General features: G+C 35.6%; 1 protein-coding gene across 1 annotated transcript in view; it reads left to right on the top strand.

Annotated features, from left to right (window-relative positions):
- Positions 1-23,154, top strand: part of ADAM23 (ADAM metallopeptidase domain 23) — an 84,612-nt gene that overhangs the window by 43,456 nt on the left and 18,002 nt on the right. Inside the window, exons 11-24 of the mRNA XM_026853196.1 lie at positions 2,848-3,014; positions 5,012-5,096; positions 5,885-5,975; positions 7,577-7,625; positions 9,756-9,855; positions 12,496-12,567; positions 13,345-13,431; positions 13,582-13,662; positions 15,627-15,677; positions 16,157-16,220; positions 17,836-17,941; positions 19,352-19,471; positions 20,438-20,606; positions 22,529-22,640. Of these exons, the coding sequence (XP_026708997.1) occupies positions 2,848-3,014; positions 5,012-5,096; positions 5,885-5,975; positions 7,577-7,625; positions 9,756-9,855; positions 12,496-12,567; positions 13,345-13,431; positions 13,582-13,662; positions 15,627-15,677; positions 16,157-16,220; positions 17,836-17,941; positions 19,352-19,471; positions 20,438-20,606; positions 22,529-22,640 (1,354 nt within the window). The remainder of the gene's footprint in view (positions 1-2,847; positions 3,015-5,011; positions 5,097-5,884; positions 5,976-7,576; positions 7,626-9,755; positions 9,856-12,495; positions 12,568-13,344; positions 13,432-13,581; positions 13,663-15,626; positions 15,678-16,156; positions 16,221-17,835; positions 17,942-19,351; positions 19,472-20,437; positions 20,607-22,528; positions 22,641-23,154) is intronic.

Below are 23,154 nucleotides of genomic sequence, written 5' to 3' on the forward strand. Positions count from 1 at the left end.
AGTGGCACCAATGCAAATACCATACTTGTATCTGTGACTATATTTAGAACAGTTTCACACAGAGCATATAAACTAAAAGTAAAATTTGTTGTAAATTTTTTTTTCCTCTATTTGATATACGTGTAGTGAGCACACACATTTCAGAGCTGTGTTTGTAGTGGAAATAGGATAGATTCTCTAGTAGTGATTGTTTTGCCAATTATTAAGCTTCGCATAAGGGACACAGCCAGCGTAAAGATGAACCAATAACCAGATTGTATTTGATACAAAAGGGTCAGTACATGGGTGAGCGCTGGGGGTACAAATGAGTCAGTCAGGTTATACATGATCGACATCAATCCCACTGACCCCAACAACGACACCGCACGACCAACAACGGGTGGAATCAATGGTGAAATGCAGTCTGCCATAGAAGGGACGGGAGAGTCAACAAGCCAAACACATAAGACCAGGGAAGCCACACACTGAATCTCTACACAGCCCACGTTTACAGCAGCCAGACCTGAGTGGAGCCCAGCCCCAGGGAGGCGGGAGGTCCTTCCCCAACAGGGAACTCTGCACAGGGCACCCACCTCACAGACAGACACTGCCCCTCCTGCCAGGGGTCCCAGCTTTTATCCCTCCGTGGGACGCCTGACCTTTGTTCACTGAACGCGGGACCCCTGGGGCTCCTTTACCCAACGGCTCTCCCTGCCAGGCCGGCACCACCCTGGGGGGAAGCCTGAAGGCAAACTCACCCCCCTTGGTGAAGGGCTGTGGGAATCACCCATATGTCAGCCTTCATTTGGGGCTTGGGGTTGAAACCCCAGCATTTCAATGATGAATACAAAGGCTAGCAAAATTCTGACTTTTAAGTCCCTGTTCCATGTGACATTATTAATAGAACTGTGTGATAAGATTCACTGCAAAACACTGTGTCAACCATTCATTTAGTTTGGAGGAAGCAGTACAGTATTTGTTGTTAGTGTCTTGCATATAAAGTATTATGTATATTGAAAATTTAGGTGACTATATTTATAATACATGAAATACTGGGAATGTTTTGGAATATTTTTGTGTAATGGTCTGAAAATGCCAGTAGTCTGCAGAAAAGTTACTAGCGCAGATAAAAATTTAAATAATTGAAATAATATTTCTGCAATTTATATTGGATATTCCTAAAGAAAGGGTGGTATCTTCATTTCTTTCTCATCTGGTCATTATTTCTTTATATTTCTTCTGCATCTTAACAAAAGTTGTTTATCTTTCCTTTCTCTCACTGTTCCTTCTGGTTTTCCATTTTTATTTGCTGTATGTCTGTCTACAGAAACATTCAGCTTCTCTCCAGTGTAGAATTCAGTCCCCTCATAGAGATCTTGCAAAATGACATCTTAATGGCTTTTCTTTAAATGAAACATGAAAAGGAGAAGGAATTTCTGCCTTGTTCTTCCTGTGTGTTCATAGGGAGTGGGCTGTATTTCTTATTAATATTGGGAAAACGATACAGGTTTTCAGAGGCTTCCAGGTTCTCTGCCCCCTCTTCCATTTTTTGATTCCTTCCCATTTGCTTGAGGAAATACGGTTTTCCTCTCAGCACTATATTGATCCACCCATATGTAATTTCTGAGGTTTAATTTTACTGATTTTTCTCATGTCATTAACCATTTTCTGTGTATGTCCTTAACCTGTCCCCCTCAGATTGAAGCATATTAATACTCTGTTTTTTCCTTTAAAGTTATGGGGCAAAATTGAGTTTAACTAGTTGCTCTCTCTTGCTCGCTCTTACTTACTGTGTTTTTTCCTAAGTTGAATGTTATACATTGACTTTTTTATAAGGATAATACTGCCTTGATACAAAGCACTGGCATGCTAGTTTATTCCATATAAATATTTATCATACCTGCAGGAGGGTATTTACAATCTAGCTTGTGTATTGTAGGTATAATTTGGCAAAAATATAATAAAAGCATGTATGTAATATGCCATATGGAAGTGACCAGATAACTTGCCCTTTGTGTATTCTATGCATTAGGCAGCCAATATATTAATATCCATTGGTTTTAGGTCATAACTAAGTATGATGAGTCTTTAGTGTCCCATGTAAGACTTTTGATGGGCAGACTATGTGTTGCAGGTAAGGAATGCAGCTTTGGTCAATCTGCAAGTTCTGAATAACCTTCGTTAATAAAATTTAGCATGTTATGACCTGAACCTAGAGAGCAGCAGTTTTATTTCAATATCAATATCATGCACAAAGTTAAAATGGATATTTTAAAGCTGTTTTGTAATTATTAGGGCCTGATTGTTTCCTTGTCTATTGCTCAAGTGACATTAAAATTAACAGAAAAACTAACATTCTTACTTAATACTCTCACATTACTTGAGTAGCATTAAGTGATCATACTATAAATGAAAGTCAAGCATTATGTGAATTAAATTTTGAATATATTGGAGAACTGAGAAATCATTTAATCTTGACTTAAAAATTGGCTTTGGCTGGTTTTTGTCTTTGAGATCTTTCTTTTATTTTTCTTTGATATCCCCTGTTATACCTTTACATTTCTTCTTTGCTGATTTTTTGTACAGGTTTTCTGCAGACTCAGTGGTGAAATTATTTGACATGAGAATATTAAAGAAAAGGGAGTAGCTCAGAAAAAAAGAGTGGCAAGTTTTTTTTGTCCTCTAAAACATACAATTTAAGTTGATCAGAATATTAACTTCTAGGATGCCAAGGCACTACCAACTAACTGTTTCCCCATGTTTCCCTCCTGCTTTATCCCTCTTGTCCTTCCGCTTTACTCTTACTGGCTAACTGTGTATGTTTGACCCAGTGTTCTACTCCTGTGCCTGTCCTGTCTCTGCCCTCAGATATACAAGGAACAGCTGAACACCAGGGTGGTTCTTGTTGCTGTGGAAACTTGGACAGACAGAGATCGCATTCATATTCACCCTGACCCTCTGCAGATGCTTCATGATTTCTCCAAATATCGACAGCACTACATCAAACAGCATGCTGATGCTGTGCACCTGCTCTCGTATGTACCATATACAGTTGTTTAGACTGTCACAGTTTTATGTACTTTTCTGTCTACTGCTTTTGTCTTCCTGTCTCCTCTTGCTTATGTTTTTCCTTGATAGTCACTAAATCAATCAACAGCTGTCTTCCTTAGGAACCTTAATCTGTTTTTTAACATGTTAGTCTATTTTTAATAGGTGTAGTATATACCATGGTCATGTTGATATATATCTATAATGAAATTTTAATGTATTTGCAACCAACCTGGAGTCAGTGTCACATATTTGAAGTGTCTTCTAATGAGATCTTAAGGACACCTAGTTTTGTTAATCAGGTGTATAATGTACTGCTTTCCCAGTAAAGAGCAGGAGAGGGCAGAACTTGACAGTATTATGTGTTGCCACAAGAGCATTCCAGTTACTACATTTATTCACCCATGTAGCTGCAGTGATGATTTTTTAATGGAAGGTCTCTTCCTTTAGAGCTGTAATGAATTGTTCTCTTGAGGCACAGTGCATTTTGAGGAGAAATTCATTTGCATCATTAGGCACAACCACCACCTTGGGCAACAGTATATGTTTTACTTCATGGCATTCTAAGCAAAGAGAAGGAAGAGCGTGTTCCCCTGTGCAGCATAAAAATCTTAAGCATTCTCCCAGCAGCATGACATACTATGAGGAGGGAGTGACAAATGTCTTCCATGTGATTCTCCTGTCATTCATCTTCTGTGGAGGAAGATAAAAATAAGGGATGAAGAATTTCCTCCAGCCTCTGTTGTAGCTGTACTGCCTCAATACAGGCATTGCAACACAATGCTAATTGCATTTTTCATAATGTATTCAAAGTTCTGCTGATGTGCTCTCTTAATTACTTCTATGCATGTGTCGTGTCACATACTGATGAGCCTGCTAGTGGGCAAACAGGATCTTGTCAGTAGTGCACGGTGAAAGGTATCAAATACAAACTGAAATGCAGGAAATTCCATTTAAGCATAGGGAAAAAACACTTACACTCTGAAGGTGGTTAGATGCTGAAACAGGTTGCCCAGAGAGGCTGTGGTGTGTCCATGCTTGGAGATATTCAGAAGCCAGTTTAATATGGCCCTCAGCAGCCTGCTCCACCTGAGCCTTCTTGGAGCAAGGGAGATTGAACTAGACCATTTCCAGAAGTGCCTGCCAACCTCAGCTCTTACTATGGTTCTGTCTATCATAAAGCATCTAGCTTTAAGTATTTAGTACAGTTAAGCTGCAGTTTGAAAGTTTAATCACTGTCAGAATATTCTGAAAAAAAAAACCAACCCAAAAAACCCCTCTCTGGACTATCCTGTCATTTCAAAAAACAAAAGGCACACTGATTTACTGTTGTAAAAGGATTTAATTTTCAAAGATACGGGGCATTTGCTATGCATGCTGAAGGCTGTGTAGATCTATTATTTTGCCTATGAAGTTAAAATAGGTATCATTCATAGTCGTTTATAGGCTTTTATAGAATAATTTATATCTTCCAGATTACATTAATTTAACTACATTATTTGGGGCTCATTAATAGTAAATGAAATGAGGCAGGATTAAAAAGCAGTAATAAATTACTTTCCCTTTATGTATACTACACTCAGTCTTTTCACTTGGAGTTAAAACATAATTTAAAAAGATTCTCAAGACTGATACATTTCAGTACAGAATTACTTCCTGACAGATTATAAATTGGAATATATTGTTATTTTTGTAAAGAAAGTGTTATAATTGTATTTTCTTAGGCATCTCATAATCTAGCTTTCTCTGCTTGGTTCGTTTGTGGGTTGGGACTGATTCTGACTCTACAACATAAAAATAGTATTTTTGCTGAAAGTTGTATCTAATCGACTCTTTTGATGTCAGTGTTCTGATTGTAAACTTGCAGTTGCTTTTGATGCTAGATGAGGATTAATGTGCATGCAGTGTGAAGGTGTCAGCTTTCAGTAGGTTCTTGGTGCCCAATGTCCATGTGTTACATTTTCTTTCTTTCTTTCTTTGTAAGGAATGTGACATTTTATTACAAAAGGAGCAGCTTAAGTTACTTTGGAGGGGTTTGCTCTGTGACCCGAGGAGTAGGAGTGAATGAGGTAATTTTTTTTTCACAACTAAAGTGAGATAAAGCAGGAACTATACATTATAACCTCAGAGTTTATATATTTCAGTCTGCAGGGCTTTGAAGATAACTTATGTATTAAAAAGTTAGGATTCTTGCAGCTAGCCTCCTTCTGTCATCATGAAACTACTGCTCACTGTGCTTTTCTTCTTCTTAAAAAACATGCCTCCTGTCTGCATTATTCTCTTAATAAGATCTTAAATTGGCTTTTGGCATATTTGACAGAAATCTAGACCCAAAAATCTGACAGGAATATTTGAAATACATCACTGAACATCCTTTTGGGTCTTCTCATTGTAAGAGGCTTAATCTTCTGAGGTGCTGATGACATGCAATTCTTACTGATCTTTTTAAAAATTGAAATTAGAAAAATTTGGCCTCTGTGTATTGATTTAAAAATTATTTTATTTTTGTTTTTCCTCAGTGCAGTGTTAAATCAATAATGAAAATCTTCTGTTTAAGCATGGGTTTATCATACTATACAAAACTGTATTTTACATGTATCTATATCTATATATCTATATATATCAAACAGACTCCTTTCTATAGGGTAACCAGCAGACAGGGATTTCCTCAGGTTGAGAGGAAAGTTCTTTCTGTTATTTACCTCATTGTGTTCATTTTCCTTATATGCACACAGAATTGTGATTGGCTATACAGAATTACTGACATAGTAGATATGTGGTAAGTCAGGATGAGACAGTGTACTGTTCATTACAATAACTTTTTTTTTTTTTTAATTGTGCTCCTCTTGAAATGCAGTATGCCCTCCCTTTGTCCATGGCACAGGAACTAGCACAAAGTCTTGCTCAGAACCTTGGAATACAATGGGAGCCTGCTGCTAGGAAACCAAGTACGTACATGGTCATGTAGTCTTCTTTTGTCCTCCTTAGCTAAATATCCTTTTGTAATGTTTGAAACAAATACCAAACTTGCTCTAACTATAGAACAAGAATTGCTGCTTTTGTAAATATATGCACCAAAATTTGAGTTTAACCTAAATAAGAATCACTGATTTTGCAGTGACCTCAGCGATGTCCTGTGTCAGGATCTTAGATTTATGACCAACATGCAAAGGTATAATGATAAAAATACTATTAATTTAACTCAGAGCTTCTGATCTATCATAATGAAACCTGTAATTCCTATAGAACGACCACTGACTTCTTAAAGTACAAAAATACCTGATTTGTAATTGAAGAAACAGCAAGAAGCTGTAACCTAGTCCAGAGTGACATTTGCTCAAATTATTACCTTGCTGCTTCACAGCCAGAAAAGATCAGACTGTTGTGTCCTTAACACATGTAGAGTGTAGGTATCTACAAAAGCTGCTGCAAAAGACCTTTTGGGGGCTAAAGAAAATTGTTGGGTTTTTCCACTCACGTCTCGTAAGCAATTTGGCTACTTTATCTCTGTTTCTTGTTTAAAAATGTCAGTGATAATCCTGACTTCATTTTGGAATCACTTCAGAAATCTGTGAATTAGGAAACAATGTGGAAAAGTTTAGGGAATGTTGTTTTGTAAAGCGTTGCCTTTGAATTGTGTAAACTTGCAGATTGCTAAAATATTTTCTATATGGTTTTCTGACTACAGGTAAAACAGAGTTCATATAATTTGAAAATCAGAATCTGTTTTAACTGTAAGATAGAGGTTTTTAAAACAATAGCTTAGTTTCCTTATTTGGATACACTTTATAGAGAAAGATTAATGAAAGACCTGGATAGAGCAGAAATGCCATATAAATAATCTGTGAATATTTTCTGCAGAGAAACAGTATGAATTTGCAGTAGTAACTAGAAAACACAGCCTTTCTACTTGAAAGTATTTTTATGGTAGTTTGTAACTTCTGTTTTACCAACCATAAGATGTTGATATTTTGTTTTTATTTATAAATTTGGTCACTGTTGACTTACATGGTATAGCTGTAAGTAAACTGTAAATCCATTTTCACTCAACTACATTTTCTAATGAATGTTTGATTGGCTGATTCACGTATTACTATTAACAGTTCTATACCAAAAGGAAAAAAATGTGGCCTGTCCAGTAACAATTCTCCTTCAGAGTGTTCTGTATGCATTTTAGGAAGGAGGAAATATGAACATTTTTTATCATCAGTATCATGTGTACTGTACATACCTTTGTACTGCCTGTTTAAGAACATGTAGGGAAGAACATTGCCAGCTATTTTTAGCTTGCTATACTGCCTGAAACTTTGTGTTGAGTCTAAGAACATACACATATGCTAATTTGAATGTACTGTGTTTATATTAAGTATGTTAGTATTTCTTTAAGTTGGCTGGTTTCCTTTTTAGGGCTAGAATCTGTACAGCCAAGCAACCATCTAACCTTTGTATAATTAGTCAAGATCCATTTTATAGTGAGTACTTTATATTTATTGTAAACATATTTATAACTCTTTTCCTTTTCTGTTGTATTTTGGTCTTGTCTGAGAAGAGTGTGACTGCACTGAATCCTGGGGTGGTTGCATCATGGAGGAAACAGGGTATGTCATAACTATCAGTAGTTGAGGCTTCTGGAATGAGTTCACGGTTTGCATTATGACAAATATTTATGTATTGGGTTTTGTCCATGTATTTTAGTACCAATAAATGGAAAACTAGAAGCAGTTGGAACAACCCAAACATACAGATCAATGATTTCAATTTTCATCAGTTCATTCCCTTTGCTATTCACATTTTATGAAGTTATTCATAAATCTTGTATTTTGAAGTGCAGTGCAGAGTATTCACCAATGCTTTGCTATACTTACAATGATTGGGAGGTAAAGAATGTCTATTTCTCATTAAATAAATCCAGTTATACTTTTGACATGCAGCTTAGTCATGTTACAATATAGTATTAGTAAGTTATATTTTCTTCCTAAATTTTAATTATTTTTCCCCCGGTTCCTTCAAAATTCTAGTTTTGGGTGAACAGATCTCTCTGCTTCTCTTCCAGTGAATAAAAGTAGAAACCTGAAGCTTTCAGCAAGTGCTCTTAATCCTTACCTAAATGGTCAGTGTTGTCTGAGGGGGAAGCACATCTGTATGGGAGGAAACCAGGTTTCATTGCCCTCTACCCTCACACACTCCCAGAGGTGGAGGCTTGACTACAAAAATAATGGAGAAAATTAGTAATAAATAAGACAGAAGGAGCTTAGTTTCTTCAAATGGTATTTGGAAATTGTTTCGTGAGTAGAATTACTGTGTGGCTTTTCTGTAGACTTGTCAGTCACCACATGAATGCATCAGAAAATTATTCAGTAATTCTGAATCTGAAGTAAGGCATTAATCAGGATAAATATTAGCTTCCTTCCTATGGTGAACTCATCAAAGTATTAGTCTCGATGGAAATACCAGTAGAAGAGGTTGTAGGACAAACCTCTTCTGTAGATAAGGTAACAGTAAAAAAAATGGCAGGAGCAGATGGTAGTCACCCAGAAGCTGAAAAAGGACTGCCTAATGAAATGAGTGAATAGTTAGCGGCAGTGTAAAGCCTTTTCACTTAACTCCATCAGTGCCAGCAGACATTTTTTATATATAGAATAATTCAGTGTGGAAATGTCAGCTCAGTAGCAGTGAGCTGCTAGGAAAGGAATGGAGAACCTCCTTTATGGCATGATTACTCCCATCTTTAATAGTGTGAATAGTTTTCATTCCCAGATCTTGTAACTTCGCAAATAAAAATATCAGACAGTTTCTGTGTGGGAAATAACTAATAAAAGTATGTTTTCATCAGGCTGGGAAAAAGATGGAGATGAGAAAATATGAGAAAAGTCTGTAACATCACGAACAATGTAGCAAATGATTACTGTTTCTTCCAGGATAAGAACTAGGGAGATATGAAGTGAGACTAGCAAATAGGTAACAGAAGAACCAGAATGAAATTGTTCTGCTACCAGTCTTTAATTAAGATGTGGAAATTCTTGCTATAGCATCCTGTAGATGCTAAATATTTTGGGCAAATTCATGGGAGAAAATACATTGAAGATTATTAAGTAAGACAAAATAAGGCCTCCTGAGAAAGTAATTGAGCTGAAAATTCTTGGAAGCTGAAAGAATATTCTGCAAGTAGTAGTATAGTGCTCTGTTCTCTGCTTCTCCTTGGGCATATTCTCAGGGGCAAAATCAGAGATGGGATTTGGGTGAAGTGGATTTTTAGTCTGACCCTATAAAGTTGTTCTTATGGCTACAAGTACTTTTACTTCAAAACTTAACCTTATTAACAGGATCAGATGAATTGAACAGTTTTAAAAACCCTGGCATGAAATCAGGGATCTGCAATGTAATCAATTTTTTAAACTGAAGCTGCAGGGAAGACAAACCCGAGAGAACATGGGATTATGCATGCAATTGAGAGGGTGCATATTTTGATACTGTGGTTTCACCTTATTAAGATTAAAAGACTCATTTCATATAGTGTAGGTCCATAGAATAGAAATATAAAAATGCAAAATGTTTAAAACCTTTTTCTTCTGATTTTATTGTTTGAGAGTAAGACTGCGCTGATACACTATTGCACACAGTGGTTGTAAGAAACTGGGATTTACAGTATATATTTTGACACTTCCACCCCCTTTCAGTAACTGTTGGTGTTTCAAGGCATTTACTGAGCTAATTCTTTGCCATCTTAGGGTATATCATTCCAGGAAATTCTCCAAATGCAGCATTGCAGAATACAAAGAATTTTTACTTCGTGGGGGAGGTGCCTGTCTTTTCAACAGGCCAACAAAGGTAATAAATGTATTGTTAGTCAGCACCTCTGCTAAACACTATAATGAAAATGTAAAAATTTCACTAACACCCAACTGTTCTCATATTTATTCAGATGTCTATGTGGGTATTTTCTTCAGGTTGCTTGTAATTAGCTGAACTGCTTTTTCCCATAACATTTAAAAATAGTCTTAAGAAGAATGCAGCTTGTTTTCCATCAATTCTTCATGCTCAAATAATGACAAATACTGCAGCTGATTTTTCACAGCTAGATACATCCCTGTTCTGCATAAATGCACTATTTATTAAGCGCTAAGTAGTGCAAAATAAATCCAGAAGTGAGGTTGTAGTGCATCCTCCACATACACTCAGTTCTTGGACTTTTTGCCTGAAGTTGTTAAAAAGAACGCCAATTACTAGACTAGGAATTAGAAATCAATAGCTTACAGTACAGACAGTAGCAGCTTGTGGTTGTTCTCAAACTTCATTTAATTCCATGTCAGATGTACATCTAGCAAACTCTGTAATTTGTAACTGTTTCCTTGTACCATCCGTTGCTTTTTTCACCTAAAAACTTATCAAGGTCATAACTTTTTCTAAGGCAATATTAGCATGATATCCTTCCAAAGCTGAGTAGTATAAAAATATTCTATGTGGCTCTTTTTGCAAAGTAAGATCAATCCAGGGTATTAATATTCTATTAAATCATGGTGTCAAACTTGCTGTCCTTGTAGATTTTAATACCACATGAGACTATTAGGCTGTTTTGTTTACTGTGCTGTATCCTTTGGTAGACCACAACCTTGCACAATTAAAAAAATTTTGCTTGATAGAGTGTTTTTTAAACTTTTCCCAGGGTAGCAGTCTTTGCGTATAGAATAAGCATGTAAGAATTCTTACAGAAAAAAAGTAGGGAGAACAAAAAACACAGCTTCTTTTTTTTAATGATGGTTGTCTAGCAAGGTAATTTGAACAAATTGTCAAATTGACTGTATACAGAATCTGGTTTACTTCCATGAAAATGCTCCCAGGAGAATGGTTGAATTATCTTTACATGTTACCTATGTTAGTGTTTCACAGCTTTGAAGTTAAAGTACTTTGGGGAAGAAAAAAATCATACCACATTTTGATTTCTCTTATTTGGAGGTTGGGAGGTAAGGTAGAAAATGGTGTATTTAATTTTTAGGTAAATAAAATGCAGTTGTGTTAAGCAGTCACCATGATGTCATTTTTAATTATAACATTTTGATTATGCTCTGACATGTATATGAATGTTTGATGGTTCCTCGTTAATGCTGTAGGAAATCGTGTGTGTGTTCCATTAATTTCTTGCATTTCTTGGGTTGACTGCTTTTTGTCGTCTTATGGGCTGCAGGACAGATAATGAGGTCTGTTTCATGGAGAACCGAATTTCGGGTTCAGAATAAGAGATCTTGCTGTTTCCACTGAAGTTCAGTAGTAACAGTGGCTTATAGAAAAGAGAAAGACATTTCAGTTTTCTGATTTGTGTTGACATTGCTAGTGAAGAAGAGTACATAAGGGTATTGCTTCAGTGTAGTTTTGTTTCTGGCACTCAAAATTGTAGGTGTTATTGGTTACCTGTGTGGTTTATGCAACAAAAGGAAAATGTTTTCTTTTTGATTAGGCATTGTGATTCCTCCCTGCCCCCTCCCCTGCACAAGTACCTAAGAAGAAGTCTATCCAAGTTTATAAATAATTTGTTTTGTATATGTTATGTTTCACATCTTGATGATCCTCAACAGCTGTACTGAGACTAAGCCCATGCAGAAAGAACATGTTTACTTGCATCTTTCACTCTTACATAGCTGTAGATTTATCTGTTCTCATTTCAGTTTGCTAACTTTTAACTTACCATTTCAACCATGTTCTAGTGATTAATGTGTTTCTGTTGCTAGTATCCCAGTTAAATTAGAGATTCCTAATATTCTTATAGGATTTTAAAGCAGAATTATAATATAGAAAACAGACAAGGTTTTTTGAAAATTATTTCTGTGACAAGACTGAAAAATATCTTAAATCACCTTTAATCAAAACTATGATATGTGAAGTCCATATAGAATCTGTATCATCCTGGACTGTGGAATCTATTGTATAGATCTGGTCATAGGATTAACTGTTTAGCACTATCTGTATGTGGTTGTGTTATTCTAATTTACCATTAAGGCACATGAAACACTTGCAGAAGAAAGTTCTTTAATGTTTATTTTCATGCACAGACATCTTACACTGGAACAGACACTAGCTAATTGCATGAACAAGTATGGATCCCAGAGATTGTACTCATGACTGGTTCCTTGAAAGGATTGTCAGAGAAATGGGAGTCCATAGAATAGGAGTAACGTTCAAACATCATCCATTTGAGTATTATTTTGTTTCTTTGTTTATTGTAATTTTCTGAGATGAGTATTCTCCTAAAGAGAGCAAACATTCAAGTGATTTAGCTGTGCATCTTTTACGGCTGAACAGTTCTGACTAGCAGCACTTGACCAACTTGTTGCCTTCCCCATTGCAGTAGCACAGCAGATAAATTCTCTGTGAGACCATGTTTTTGTAGCATTGTGGAAGTGGGCAGTGTGTGACAGAAAAGTAATTTGATGCTAGTTTTATTCTTACTGGGGGGGTGTGCTTTTTTGCTTTCAGCTTTTTGAAACCACCGAGTGTGGAAATGGATATGTAGAAGCAGGAGAAGAATGTGATTGCGGTTTCCGAATGGCAAGTAGAGTTACATATTACTCCACAAGTCTTTCTTACAAAATATATTAAGATAAATTATGTGATTGGTGGGGAAGGATGAAGGGTTGTGGAAATGAATTTGTTTTGCCTATTAGGGAACTGATTCATTAATGGACTCTGTTAAAATGTTTTTTTCAAGTGAGAATGAGTGCAGACAAGAGAGTGTCCTCAGAGCAGTTCCTGTTATACTAATGACAAGATGTAGCCGTTTCCTAGCAGTTTTTGAATTGCACTGTGGAAATGCTTACCCCTTTACTTTTCATTTATAGTGTGCCTGGAGTGGTAGACTCCTTCTGTGCTTTGGAGATAGGTGCCTGTGTTTGGACAGAATAAGCAAACTCTTGCTTTCTTCTTTATTGTATAAAATAGACCAGTAATGTTTTGCAGAAAGCTGCCCTTTAGATTTGAGTCCTAGTTCTAGTATTTAAATATAATTACACCCGTAATTAGTTTTCTTAATCTTTTTTCAGCACTGAATGCAGTTTGACTTAGCAGCATGCATTTCACACAGGCTATTTTTCCACACCTGTGAAGAGGCTTCAGAAGGTGTGAATCCCCTTATTGCTATAGTGTATGTCACTGTTTTCCCTTTAGTTTAGTATTTAAGCAAAGGATTCTTCCAGCTGATAATTTCAGGTCATTAGTGCTGAACTGAATCTTTTGTCTGCTGGTACGTAGCAGTGTGTTGGAAAGATCGTGAAGAAAAAAACTTACTGAAAATGAAAGCCTAAAACTTTCACTTTATTTTTTCTCCAGGAATGCTATGCAGACTGTTGTAAGAAGTGCTCCCTTTCTAATGGAGCTCACTGTAGTGACGGACCCTGCTGTAATACATCATGTCTTGTGAGTGTTGCTGCAGTATATCCTTCTTTTCAGTTGTCCATGGGAGTCATGCGCAGCCTGTTAAAGTTCAAAGTGTGTTCTATGTAGAATAAAAAGGAACATCTTATGTAGACATAATCATAGTTCTGAACTATATTCTTCATTTTGTAGTTTTTCCCACGAGGCTATGACTGTCGATATGCAGTGAATGAATGTGATATTGCAGAGTTCTGCACTGGAGATTCTGGCCAGGTATGTATGCAGAAGCTTTCTCTGCTTACACTATAGATGTTTGTTTGCACTCATTTTTATATCAATTTAAGAGGAAAATCTGGATTAACAAGCTGCACGCTCATATACCCAAAATAATTGTGGTGGTTATTTTTTAATCCTAACAATATCTTTTAAACATAAGAATAAACTACCATAAACTCAAAGAAAAATATTAATCTAAGTGGACGAAAAATATGACTTCTGTAGGTTTATTTGCTTTTTAAAACTTGTGGGGTTTTATGTATCTGTATAGTATTTGTGCTCCTTTAATATTTGCCTGGTCTATATTGTAAGTACTAAGAACATACTGCAAATGTGAATGAATTCAAAGGTAATAACATTAAGATTTTATGACATAAAGATTTAAATGTTTTGAAAATATAAATGTAGAAAATTACAACTAATTGAGTATAGAATCATAGAATCATTTATGTTGGAAAAGACCCTTAAGATCAACAAGTCCAGCACATGAATGTAACACTGCCAAGTCCACCACTAAACCATGTCCCTAAGCCCCACATCTACACGTCTTTTAAATACCTCCAGGGATGTTGACTCCACCACTTCCCTGGACAGCCTGTTCCAGTACTTGATAACCCTTTTGGTGAAGAAATTTTTCCTAATACCCAATCTAAACCTCCTCTGACTTGAGGCTGTTTCCTCTTGTCCTACCAATTGCTACTTGAGAGAGGAGACTGACACCCACCTTACTACAACCTTCTTTCAGGTAGCTGTAGAGAGCGATAAGGTCTCCCCTCAGCATCCTTTTCTCCAGGCTGAACAACCCCAGTTCCCTCAGCTGCTCTTCATAAGACTTGTATAAAATGTTACGTTTTTTAAGAGTGTGCACATGTATGATAATTTTAAAAGTTGTGGATCTTGCACATTTCTCTTGAAAACGTTTGGCTAATACTCAAAATGTAGGAATAAACAGCAACCAAAAGGTTGTTTTGAGTCCTTTGAAGTAGTCAACATTCTTTACGTCTTCCATTTTCACAGCAACTTTGACACTCAAGGTGATAAATGCTCCTTATCAATATTGAGTATTTGGCTTCAAGGTTATATAAAAATTTCACAAGTGCTGCAGTCATCTACTGCAGCAAGTTCTTAGCTTTGAAGAAATAAGATTCAGGATAGATCATGTCTCTCTCTGGGCATTGACTGTAATTATAGATGCCAATAAATTAACAGTAACCTCTTTTTATTTTGTCATCTGAGACATCCACACTTACAGATAAGTAGCTATTGTTAAGATTTTATTTTAAGTCTTTTATTCTGTAGATGGAGCATTCTTAATGGGAGGGAGGAGAGTTTTCTTAAGCTAGAAAGGCTGCTCGGAAAGTACTGGCTAATATGGTATATTGCCGCAACACACCCTTTCTAGATCCTCACAGGTCCCTTTTTGATGAGAAAAAGCTTTGAGAATGGTCTGCTCCTAGCTTTAGTAATCTGAGGCTTCTGAACCTAATGACTTGTTCATCCCCAAAAAGTTTCCAATGCCAAGAGAACATGATAATTAACATTATAAAAAAAAATAATCCACAGCTTTGTAACCACTAGACTGGTAGTCTACGACTAGATGCTCACTTACTTTCTTAGTGGAACTGGAATGAATGCAGAGGCAGTGTTGCAAACATGGCTCCAGTATTAGCTACCAAATATCCTGTGACTGAACATATCTGTTTTGCTTTTCATTATGCCTCACCTCCTTAATTTCTACTTGGAATATGCAGAAAGTTAGAATAAAACCTTGTATTTCATGGCTCAAGATGTTAATTTTTACATTTGTGTTTGTAGCTATAAAGTTTCCTGCACTAATGATGTTATCTATCCCTTTTGTACGTTGTGCGATTGTCTTTTAAAACTGGGAAAATTCTAATGTGATCCTTTGATGCATTACTACAGTATACATGATTAAAGAAAAAAATCTTAATTTTTTTCAGTGTCCACCAAATCTTCATAAGCAAGATGGGTATGCCTGTGATTCTAATCAGGTATGCAGTGTTTTAAAATCCCTGCACATCAGCAAATAGAAATCAACCAAACACAAGTTTGGGGTTTTTTTTCTTTTTAATCCTGTCTTCCATATTTCTTCATAAATTTTGTCTTTTGGACATCAATGTTGCATGTGTTTTATGCGCTCTATGAATAGTAAAAAGTTCTACTTTGAGTAAAATCTGCTTGATATCTTCACATTTTACATGTAGATCTTTTATTACACTTCATGTTAATAAGTTCTTTACAACTATGTAAATGAGAAGGATAAAGCAGCTGCTGAAATGTCAGTACATATTAGACACCAGCTGACTTGGAGAATCTGGGCCAGAACGTGCACTCCATCTACCCAAATTAATGAAAACTGTTATATATCCAAATACGTGTGTGAAGAATCAAAATGAGACACTTGTTGGTGGAGGGGAAGGAAACTAAATAGCGTTCAGTTCTCATTACTAACATGTTGTGTTTTGTTTAGGGTCGTTGCTATAATGGTGAATGCAAGACAAGAGATAATCAGTGCAAATATATCTGGGGATCTAGTAGGTTGACTTTAACTACCTTAAATGTATTCTATTTCTGGTTCATTCCTGCCTTTGTTTTGTATTTTTAGTATTTTTATTTTTTGTTCTTCCCACCGTAACTTGAAGTTTTCAACTCAGTTTTCTGCTTAGAGTGGACTGCCATGAGAAACTAGCTTGATTGCCAAGTGAAATTTTGAGTTTGGGAGTGGTGACAGATTGTTCTGATGTTCTGTGGTTGCATTAGGTAGGGCAGCAAATGCTGGACTCTGGTGGAATTAGGTGAGAAAACATACAAAATATTGGCAACTTTGAGTTACTGTTACTGAGGAGCAATACTGGGTTTGAGGATTTTTTTGATATAGTTCAAAACAGGTGGTTTTGGGTTTTTTAATGACAGTTGTCAGTTCCATTATCCCAGCAGGGGGTCATGCTTCTCCACCTTGCCTCTCTATGTTATACCATCCTGCAAGTCAGGAGAATTAGTACATTGGTGTGAATTTGAGTACACAGTGTGAATTTAAGCCCAGAGGTGTTGAGTAAAATAGAATTGCAGTTGCAATGGATTTTGCTTGCAGCTGAGGGGCATAAATGCTCTGTGTAATGACTTTGAGACACTTCAGCAGACAACAACTATCAGGATGTCTTGTACTCTAGCACTTAATGTTTTCTTGTGCATTTTGTCTAATCATAACTGCTACTGCTGACACTGCCTATTTGAGGCAGAAGAATCATTCCATTCTAGGGAAGGTGGGAGAGGAGGCATATAGTTTTAACGTTTATTGTTTGTCGTGTACAATACAAAAGTGGCTATATAAGTGTAAAATTGGATGGAGACAACATTTCCTGTGTTTTCTGATGCCTTTTTGAGCTTTATGTTGCCACCTCACAATTACTGATAACATTAAAGGCAATAGATGTTTTTGTTAACTAATTTCTGTGTATCTTACACACCTATAATTTAAAATACTTGGATTGTCTTCTGTACAAGTGATTTTACTGAAACTATTTACCTTTAATGTTTTATCTTCCTCTGTATTGTTGTGCTTTTCTTTTTTAAATTGATTTTAGAAAAAACAAATGGTTAGGGATGGTTTTAATCCTATTAGTTCAGATTTCTACACCTAACAAGCAGTAGAAATTACACTCTGACTGTTCAACCTTGTTTTCTCTGTGAACTCCCAAAATATAAAATAAAATAAACACTGAGTTGATGTCAGAACACATGCTTATGGTATATGCCATGTATGAAACCTTTGATATCCTGAAATACAGATTAGGTTTTGCAGTGCAAACAACGAGATTAAATCTATGGGCAACTGTTATGAAGTGAACAAAATTAGACCACAGATGAAGTCAAATGCAGAAGACAATATAGACACTGTGGAGATTGCTTTTTTAAAAGTTCATAGCAAATTTTGAACACTGAGCATTATTTTAGAAGACCATATGTATTTCAGTTCAGTTTGCTAGGTTCCTAGTGTTGTCACTGGAGAACACTATCTGTGTACACACGTTTAGTTTTCTGGTTTCTATTAAAAAAATACAGAGAACTACTGGAATAAATGGTGCAGGTTTTCAAAGGTCTAGTGTTGCCACTGGAAAGTACATTCCTTTTTCCTGTCTTCATCAACAGAGTCTTCAGGATCAGACAAATTTTGTTATGAAAAGCTTAATACAGAAGGCACAAAAAAAGGAAATTGTGGAAAGGATGGAGACAGATGGATTCAGTGTAGCAAACAGTAAGTTCAGATTGGTAGAGATTATTTATATCTAAATAGAGTAGTACTGGTTTAATACTATCTTAAGCTTTCATGAATGTGGCAGCAGTTTGTTTTGCATTGTTTTGAATCTTCTTTCCCTTACAAGGTTTGCATCTTGAAGAAAAGTTCCATAGCTCATTCAGACAAATACATGGGTGGCTCAGTAATATGCTTGTAAAAGATTCCAGATTTTTTAATTCAGAGGAGCTGGAGGACAAGGCAGCAAAAGGTCACAAATTCATAACACACAAAAACCTCAGACTTGGTAGGGATAAATTAGGCTGCAAATACACACCCTTTTCTCTTGCTCTGGGATTGATACCAGATTATGCTACTTGAAGTTTGTTCCAACCTTTATTTTTGACCAGAGAGGACTATTAGACGCTTGGATGCTATACAGAAGATGACTGTTCCATTTACATGTGATCATTACTAGATGAATATTTGATTAAATTTACTTTTCAAGTTAATGATCATTAGTGGATAGATGTAAATTTCTCCTAATTTACTTTCCGTTTTGTAGTTTTTAAGTATGCATGTAAAAATTTCAGTCTTGGAATGGTGTTTTCCTTCTTTGACTACCTGGTACTTGTCAAGTGGCATTTTTGTTGTGATTACATGATTCACTTTTAACATAGGATCATAAGCAAAGAAGTTGTTTAATGGATTTTTTTTATATTTAGATGAGAATAGTGGTGTTTTGATATTTGTATTTAAAACCTCATTTATATAAAAGCTTTTCTTTGTCAGTAGAGAGATGCAGAAAAATGGTCTAGGTGAAGTGCCATTTAAATTTTCTGTGATTTTTAACAATTTCCAGCATTCATCCAGTTGCTTCTGTGACTTAGGATAATTAGAGCAAGAGATGGAAGTTTCAAGCTGATATCCTTCTTTTGAAGACTGCACATATAACATCAAATAAAGCAGATTCTTTACCAAAATTCAGGCACGCACACTGCATGCTAACAATTGTTATTATGGTTCCATTGTCCTGCCAGGGAAATAAAATACAATTGAAAATTCAAACTTCACATTAACGTATGATGTCCAAGCTACTAGAGAGAGGGAAATGTAATTTAAACTGATATGACAAAGCTTTGTACAATTTGGTTCCTCTTAATTGTACTGTATTGTGTTTAGAGCATAAGTAAATTTTTTTTGTTGATGTGAACATTCAATGTTGCATTAGAATGAACGATTACTTGTTTCTGCCTCTTGTCATTTATAGTAAATAATATTTTATTTCCAGACTTGTACTCTGAAAGACTATCATGCAGCTTATAGTAATATATTACTTAATGTGGTCAGCAGCATCATTGTCAGTCTTTCTTTTTTGTAAGTTTACTTAATATTATTCTAGTAACTTTGATTTATGTTTGCATTTTACAGTGATGTTTTCTGTGGCTTTTTGCTCTGTACTAATCTTACTAGAGTTCCACGAGTTGGTCAAGTTCAAGGAGAAATTATTCCAAATTCTTTTTATCATCAAGGACGAATAGTGGACTGCAGGTAAAAGATAATGCAGTGTTCCAATATGATTTTGCTTTGTCAAACGTAATTGAGTTAAGATAAACATAAATGTAGAATTGTATGATTTTTAAGTGATTAAGATCTTATAGCAAAAACATTATTTTGAGTGGTATTTATTTTTATTAAAAAAAGAAAAGGCTAATATTCCACATTTAAAGAGGGCGAAATGTGGGTTATGCTCCTGATTACTCTGTTTGATCTCTCCAGTAGCAGAACTTCAGATTTTAACGCCCAGCATTACATTTTCTGGGGGAGTGGGGCAGGAGAGTCTGTAATTGCCAAAGACCCATAGATTAAGCATAATGTTTTTGAAGAAATAGCTTGGAGAAATAGCTGTGGGGAAGTGAAGGCTTAGAGGGAGGAAACTGAAGAGTTGTTCCAGGATACGATGTTAAGCTGCAGTTTAGTTAAAGGGCAGGTAAATGGGTTTTAGTCTCCTGTGCACAATATTGGATTTGTATTTTAAAGACATTGGCAACATTGCTGTGATGCTAAGAGTACTCTCTTACATAGTTAGGTCCTGAGTGAGCAATGATTCTTAACTCTTCTGTTACTCTACTAGTATTTTTATTTAAACATCATCACATGGGAAGTTAGTTTTTAAAACTTTTTTCTAGCAATAGTTATTTCGCAGCATTTGGAAAAAAAGAAAAAAAAAAAAAGAAAAAAGTATGGCCCACCAAAGGCTGTTCAAAAACACCCCCGATGCCAAAGGTGTCCATTTTGAGTATTTAAGCCATTATCTAGACTTCTTTTTAGTCTGACAGCTGGAACACCTTATCAGTTCTGTGGACAGACATAAAAACTTCATAATTTTGTTCAATCTGTCTTGAATGCTTGAATGAGAGAAAGGTATGAGGCTTTCATATCTATACTAACATGTTAAATATTTTCAGAAGACTCCAGTCAAAATACTAATAGTGTCTTAAAACTTATTTCTCCTAGTGGTGCTCATGTTCTTTTAGATGATGATACAGATGTAGGTTATGTGGAGGACGGAGCTCCATGTGGACCTCACATGATGTGTCTGGACAAAAAGTGCCTGCCAATTCAGTCCTTGAACATAAGCAGCTGTCCCATTGGTTCTAATGGAAAAGTCTGTTCTGGTCATGGGGTGAGTCTGTAACTGCGAGTTAGCAGCTAAGCTGCTCCAGCTATCTCTGTTATATCTGACCTTAATGTACCCTATGGAATTACCTACTTGAGAGTGTTCCTAAGACCTGTTGATCTGAAAACACTAATGTTAGATTCAGGGGAAGACTGCCATTCTGTGAAGCGTAGATAAAATTTTAGAAGGCAGTTGTCAAATTAGTTCTGCAATTATATCCAAAGTGTTAGTTTTCCTTACTAGCAAGAAAGAGCTTTGACATTAGTAACTGTAAACTTTTGTAATGTACTACCCACATTTCAAGCTATTTGCCATCTTCAGTTCAACTTTTTCATGCATACTAACACCTTTATAAAGTTGGTCCTCTGTTCATGGAGTTATACCTCATGACTTCATTAATTAAAATTCTAAACTGTTGGATCTCAACATAGATTATATGTTCTTCTTAAACAGATACAAAGTGTATAATTTTACATTTAGGCACGTTATATTGTTATTCTACCCATAAGTCCATTTGTCTAAGACATGAGGTCTGTTTTCCTGAACAGATTCACTTTTCCATGTCTTATCAGTCCTTTATCAGTATCAGTTAAAATCTTTCCACTGTGGAATTTAGTGGACAGATACTTGCCTAAGGGGCTAGATTTTATACAGGAAGTTTTTTGTTTTTTTCTTCGTGGTATGTGTAATTGAGGATGAATTTCAGTGCTTCAAATAAAAGGATTAGGTTCAAAATCAAGATGAAAAATTTTAATATTTGTATGTAAAGGATCTAGGAGGTCTAGAAACAGTCTTGGTACTTTTGGAGAGCGGCATGAGTGGTGAAACAACTATGTTGCCTTTTTTGTTTTGCTTTGGATGATTTCAACTCATAATTTTAAAACAATTCTTCAGTTGATCAAACCTGCCACAAGATGTGTTTATCTTCAGCGTCCCAGATAAGATTCTTCAGTGAATACTTTAAGAAGCAGAGTGAGATAAAAGTTAAATTTAAAAAGTCACATGTACTACTTGTAATCATTAGTGTGTAGTTTATTGTCTGGTTTTTGGACATTATGTTCCAGTGTCCAGAAGACATTATTAGCTGATGCCTAATGATTGACTTCATTTCTAGTCCCATAATCAAAACTTCATTCTTTGTGTCTATTTCTTATGTCGTGATTTTTCCTTAGTAGCCTCTCTAGCAACGTATTCCATGTGTTCCATTCTTTTTCATATGGAAAGTTTATAGCTATTAACTCTCGATTTGATATTTTAGGTTTTGTCAGTTGGATAGGTTTTCCTGTCTCTGATAAATGTACTGCCAATTTTAGTGAGTGCTAAGTCCTTTTTTAGAGGTCATTCAACTAAACATAGACTTAGGAAGAACTATTTCCTCTTTCTGGAAGATAAGCAAGCACTCCTTATTGCTGCCTAGAAAACAATGATGAAATGATGACAAAACCAGTGATGAAAACCTTACCTTTTTTTCTACATGGGAGGAAGCTGTAAATGAGAGGTTATAAAGCATTATCATCTCTTGAACCTTTTAAATGCAAATGCTTGTATTCTTTCTGGACATCCAGGCTCAAGGTCAAGATAGTTGGTTAGTGAAGATCTAGCTAGTCTAGACAGAGGTTTTTTTGGATGAGAATTTATGTTATTTTTTAAATCCTATGCAGGTGTTGTGTAGTGCAAATGGTTATGGAACTACAGGAACACTTCTGCTTTTCCTAGCATCGGAGTGTATTTACAGGGTTAAAGCAAGCTTTCAGGTTATTGATTTTATACTCGTTTTATGATATTACACTCATTCTGAACACAGTGCTATCGTTACAATATATAAATGGATAAGTTTTATACTCTAAATTACATACCTAATTGCATGTCAAGCAAACTTAATAAAATGTATTTAAAAACCAACTGCTGTATTTTATTTTCTTTTCCAGGTTTGTAGTAATGAAGCCACTTGCATTTGTAATTTCTCCTGGGCTGGAACAGACTGCAGTATTGATGATCCTATCAGGGATACTGGTAGCAAGAAGGATGAAGGACCCAAGGGTTTGTGTGATTTCAGTTTTGATGTTCTTTGAAGTATTTATGATATTTTTCTGTTGATACATGGTAGTAGAATTAGCATATAGAAAGAGAGTAATATTGTGCAGTCCTGCTTAGACCCAGGTAGTAAAATTCTGCTTTGTGTAGATGAATTAGGTGTTTCTCTTTTAAGACTTGATTAAACTTCTTAATTTTTCTAACCTAAATTTGGGTAAGATTTCAGTAGATGATGGTATGTACTTTCTGGTTTTTCTTTTGTCCCATATTCTCTATTTTTTACAATCATTTTCTTTGTGATTGGAATCTAAGTGTAGCTCTTATATTTATATGATAATAGAGTATTTATGTTTTAGTAGAGATTTCCAGTTCCCTTAGTTGTTCTCAGCTAATTCAAAGAGCTGTGGCATAAAAAAAAAGGAAAAGTGGAATGTCCCTGTGAAAAAAACTTTTGATTCTTTGAAATCATATTTCAATGGGAGGAAGAAGAAATAAATTAATAAGAGGACTTACATTATTC

Source organism: Athene cunicularia (genome assembly GCF_003259725.1).
Source record: "Athene cunicularia isolate RWA chromosome 7 unlocalized genomic scaffold, athCun1 chr7_part2, whole genome shotgun sequence".
Lineage (NCBI taxonomy): Eukaryota > Metazoa > Chordata > Aves > Strigiformes > Strigidae > Athene > Athene cunicularia.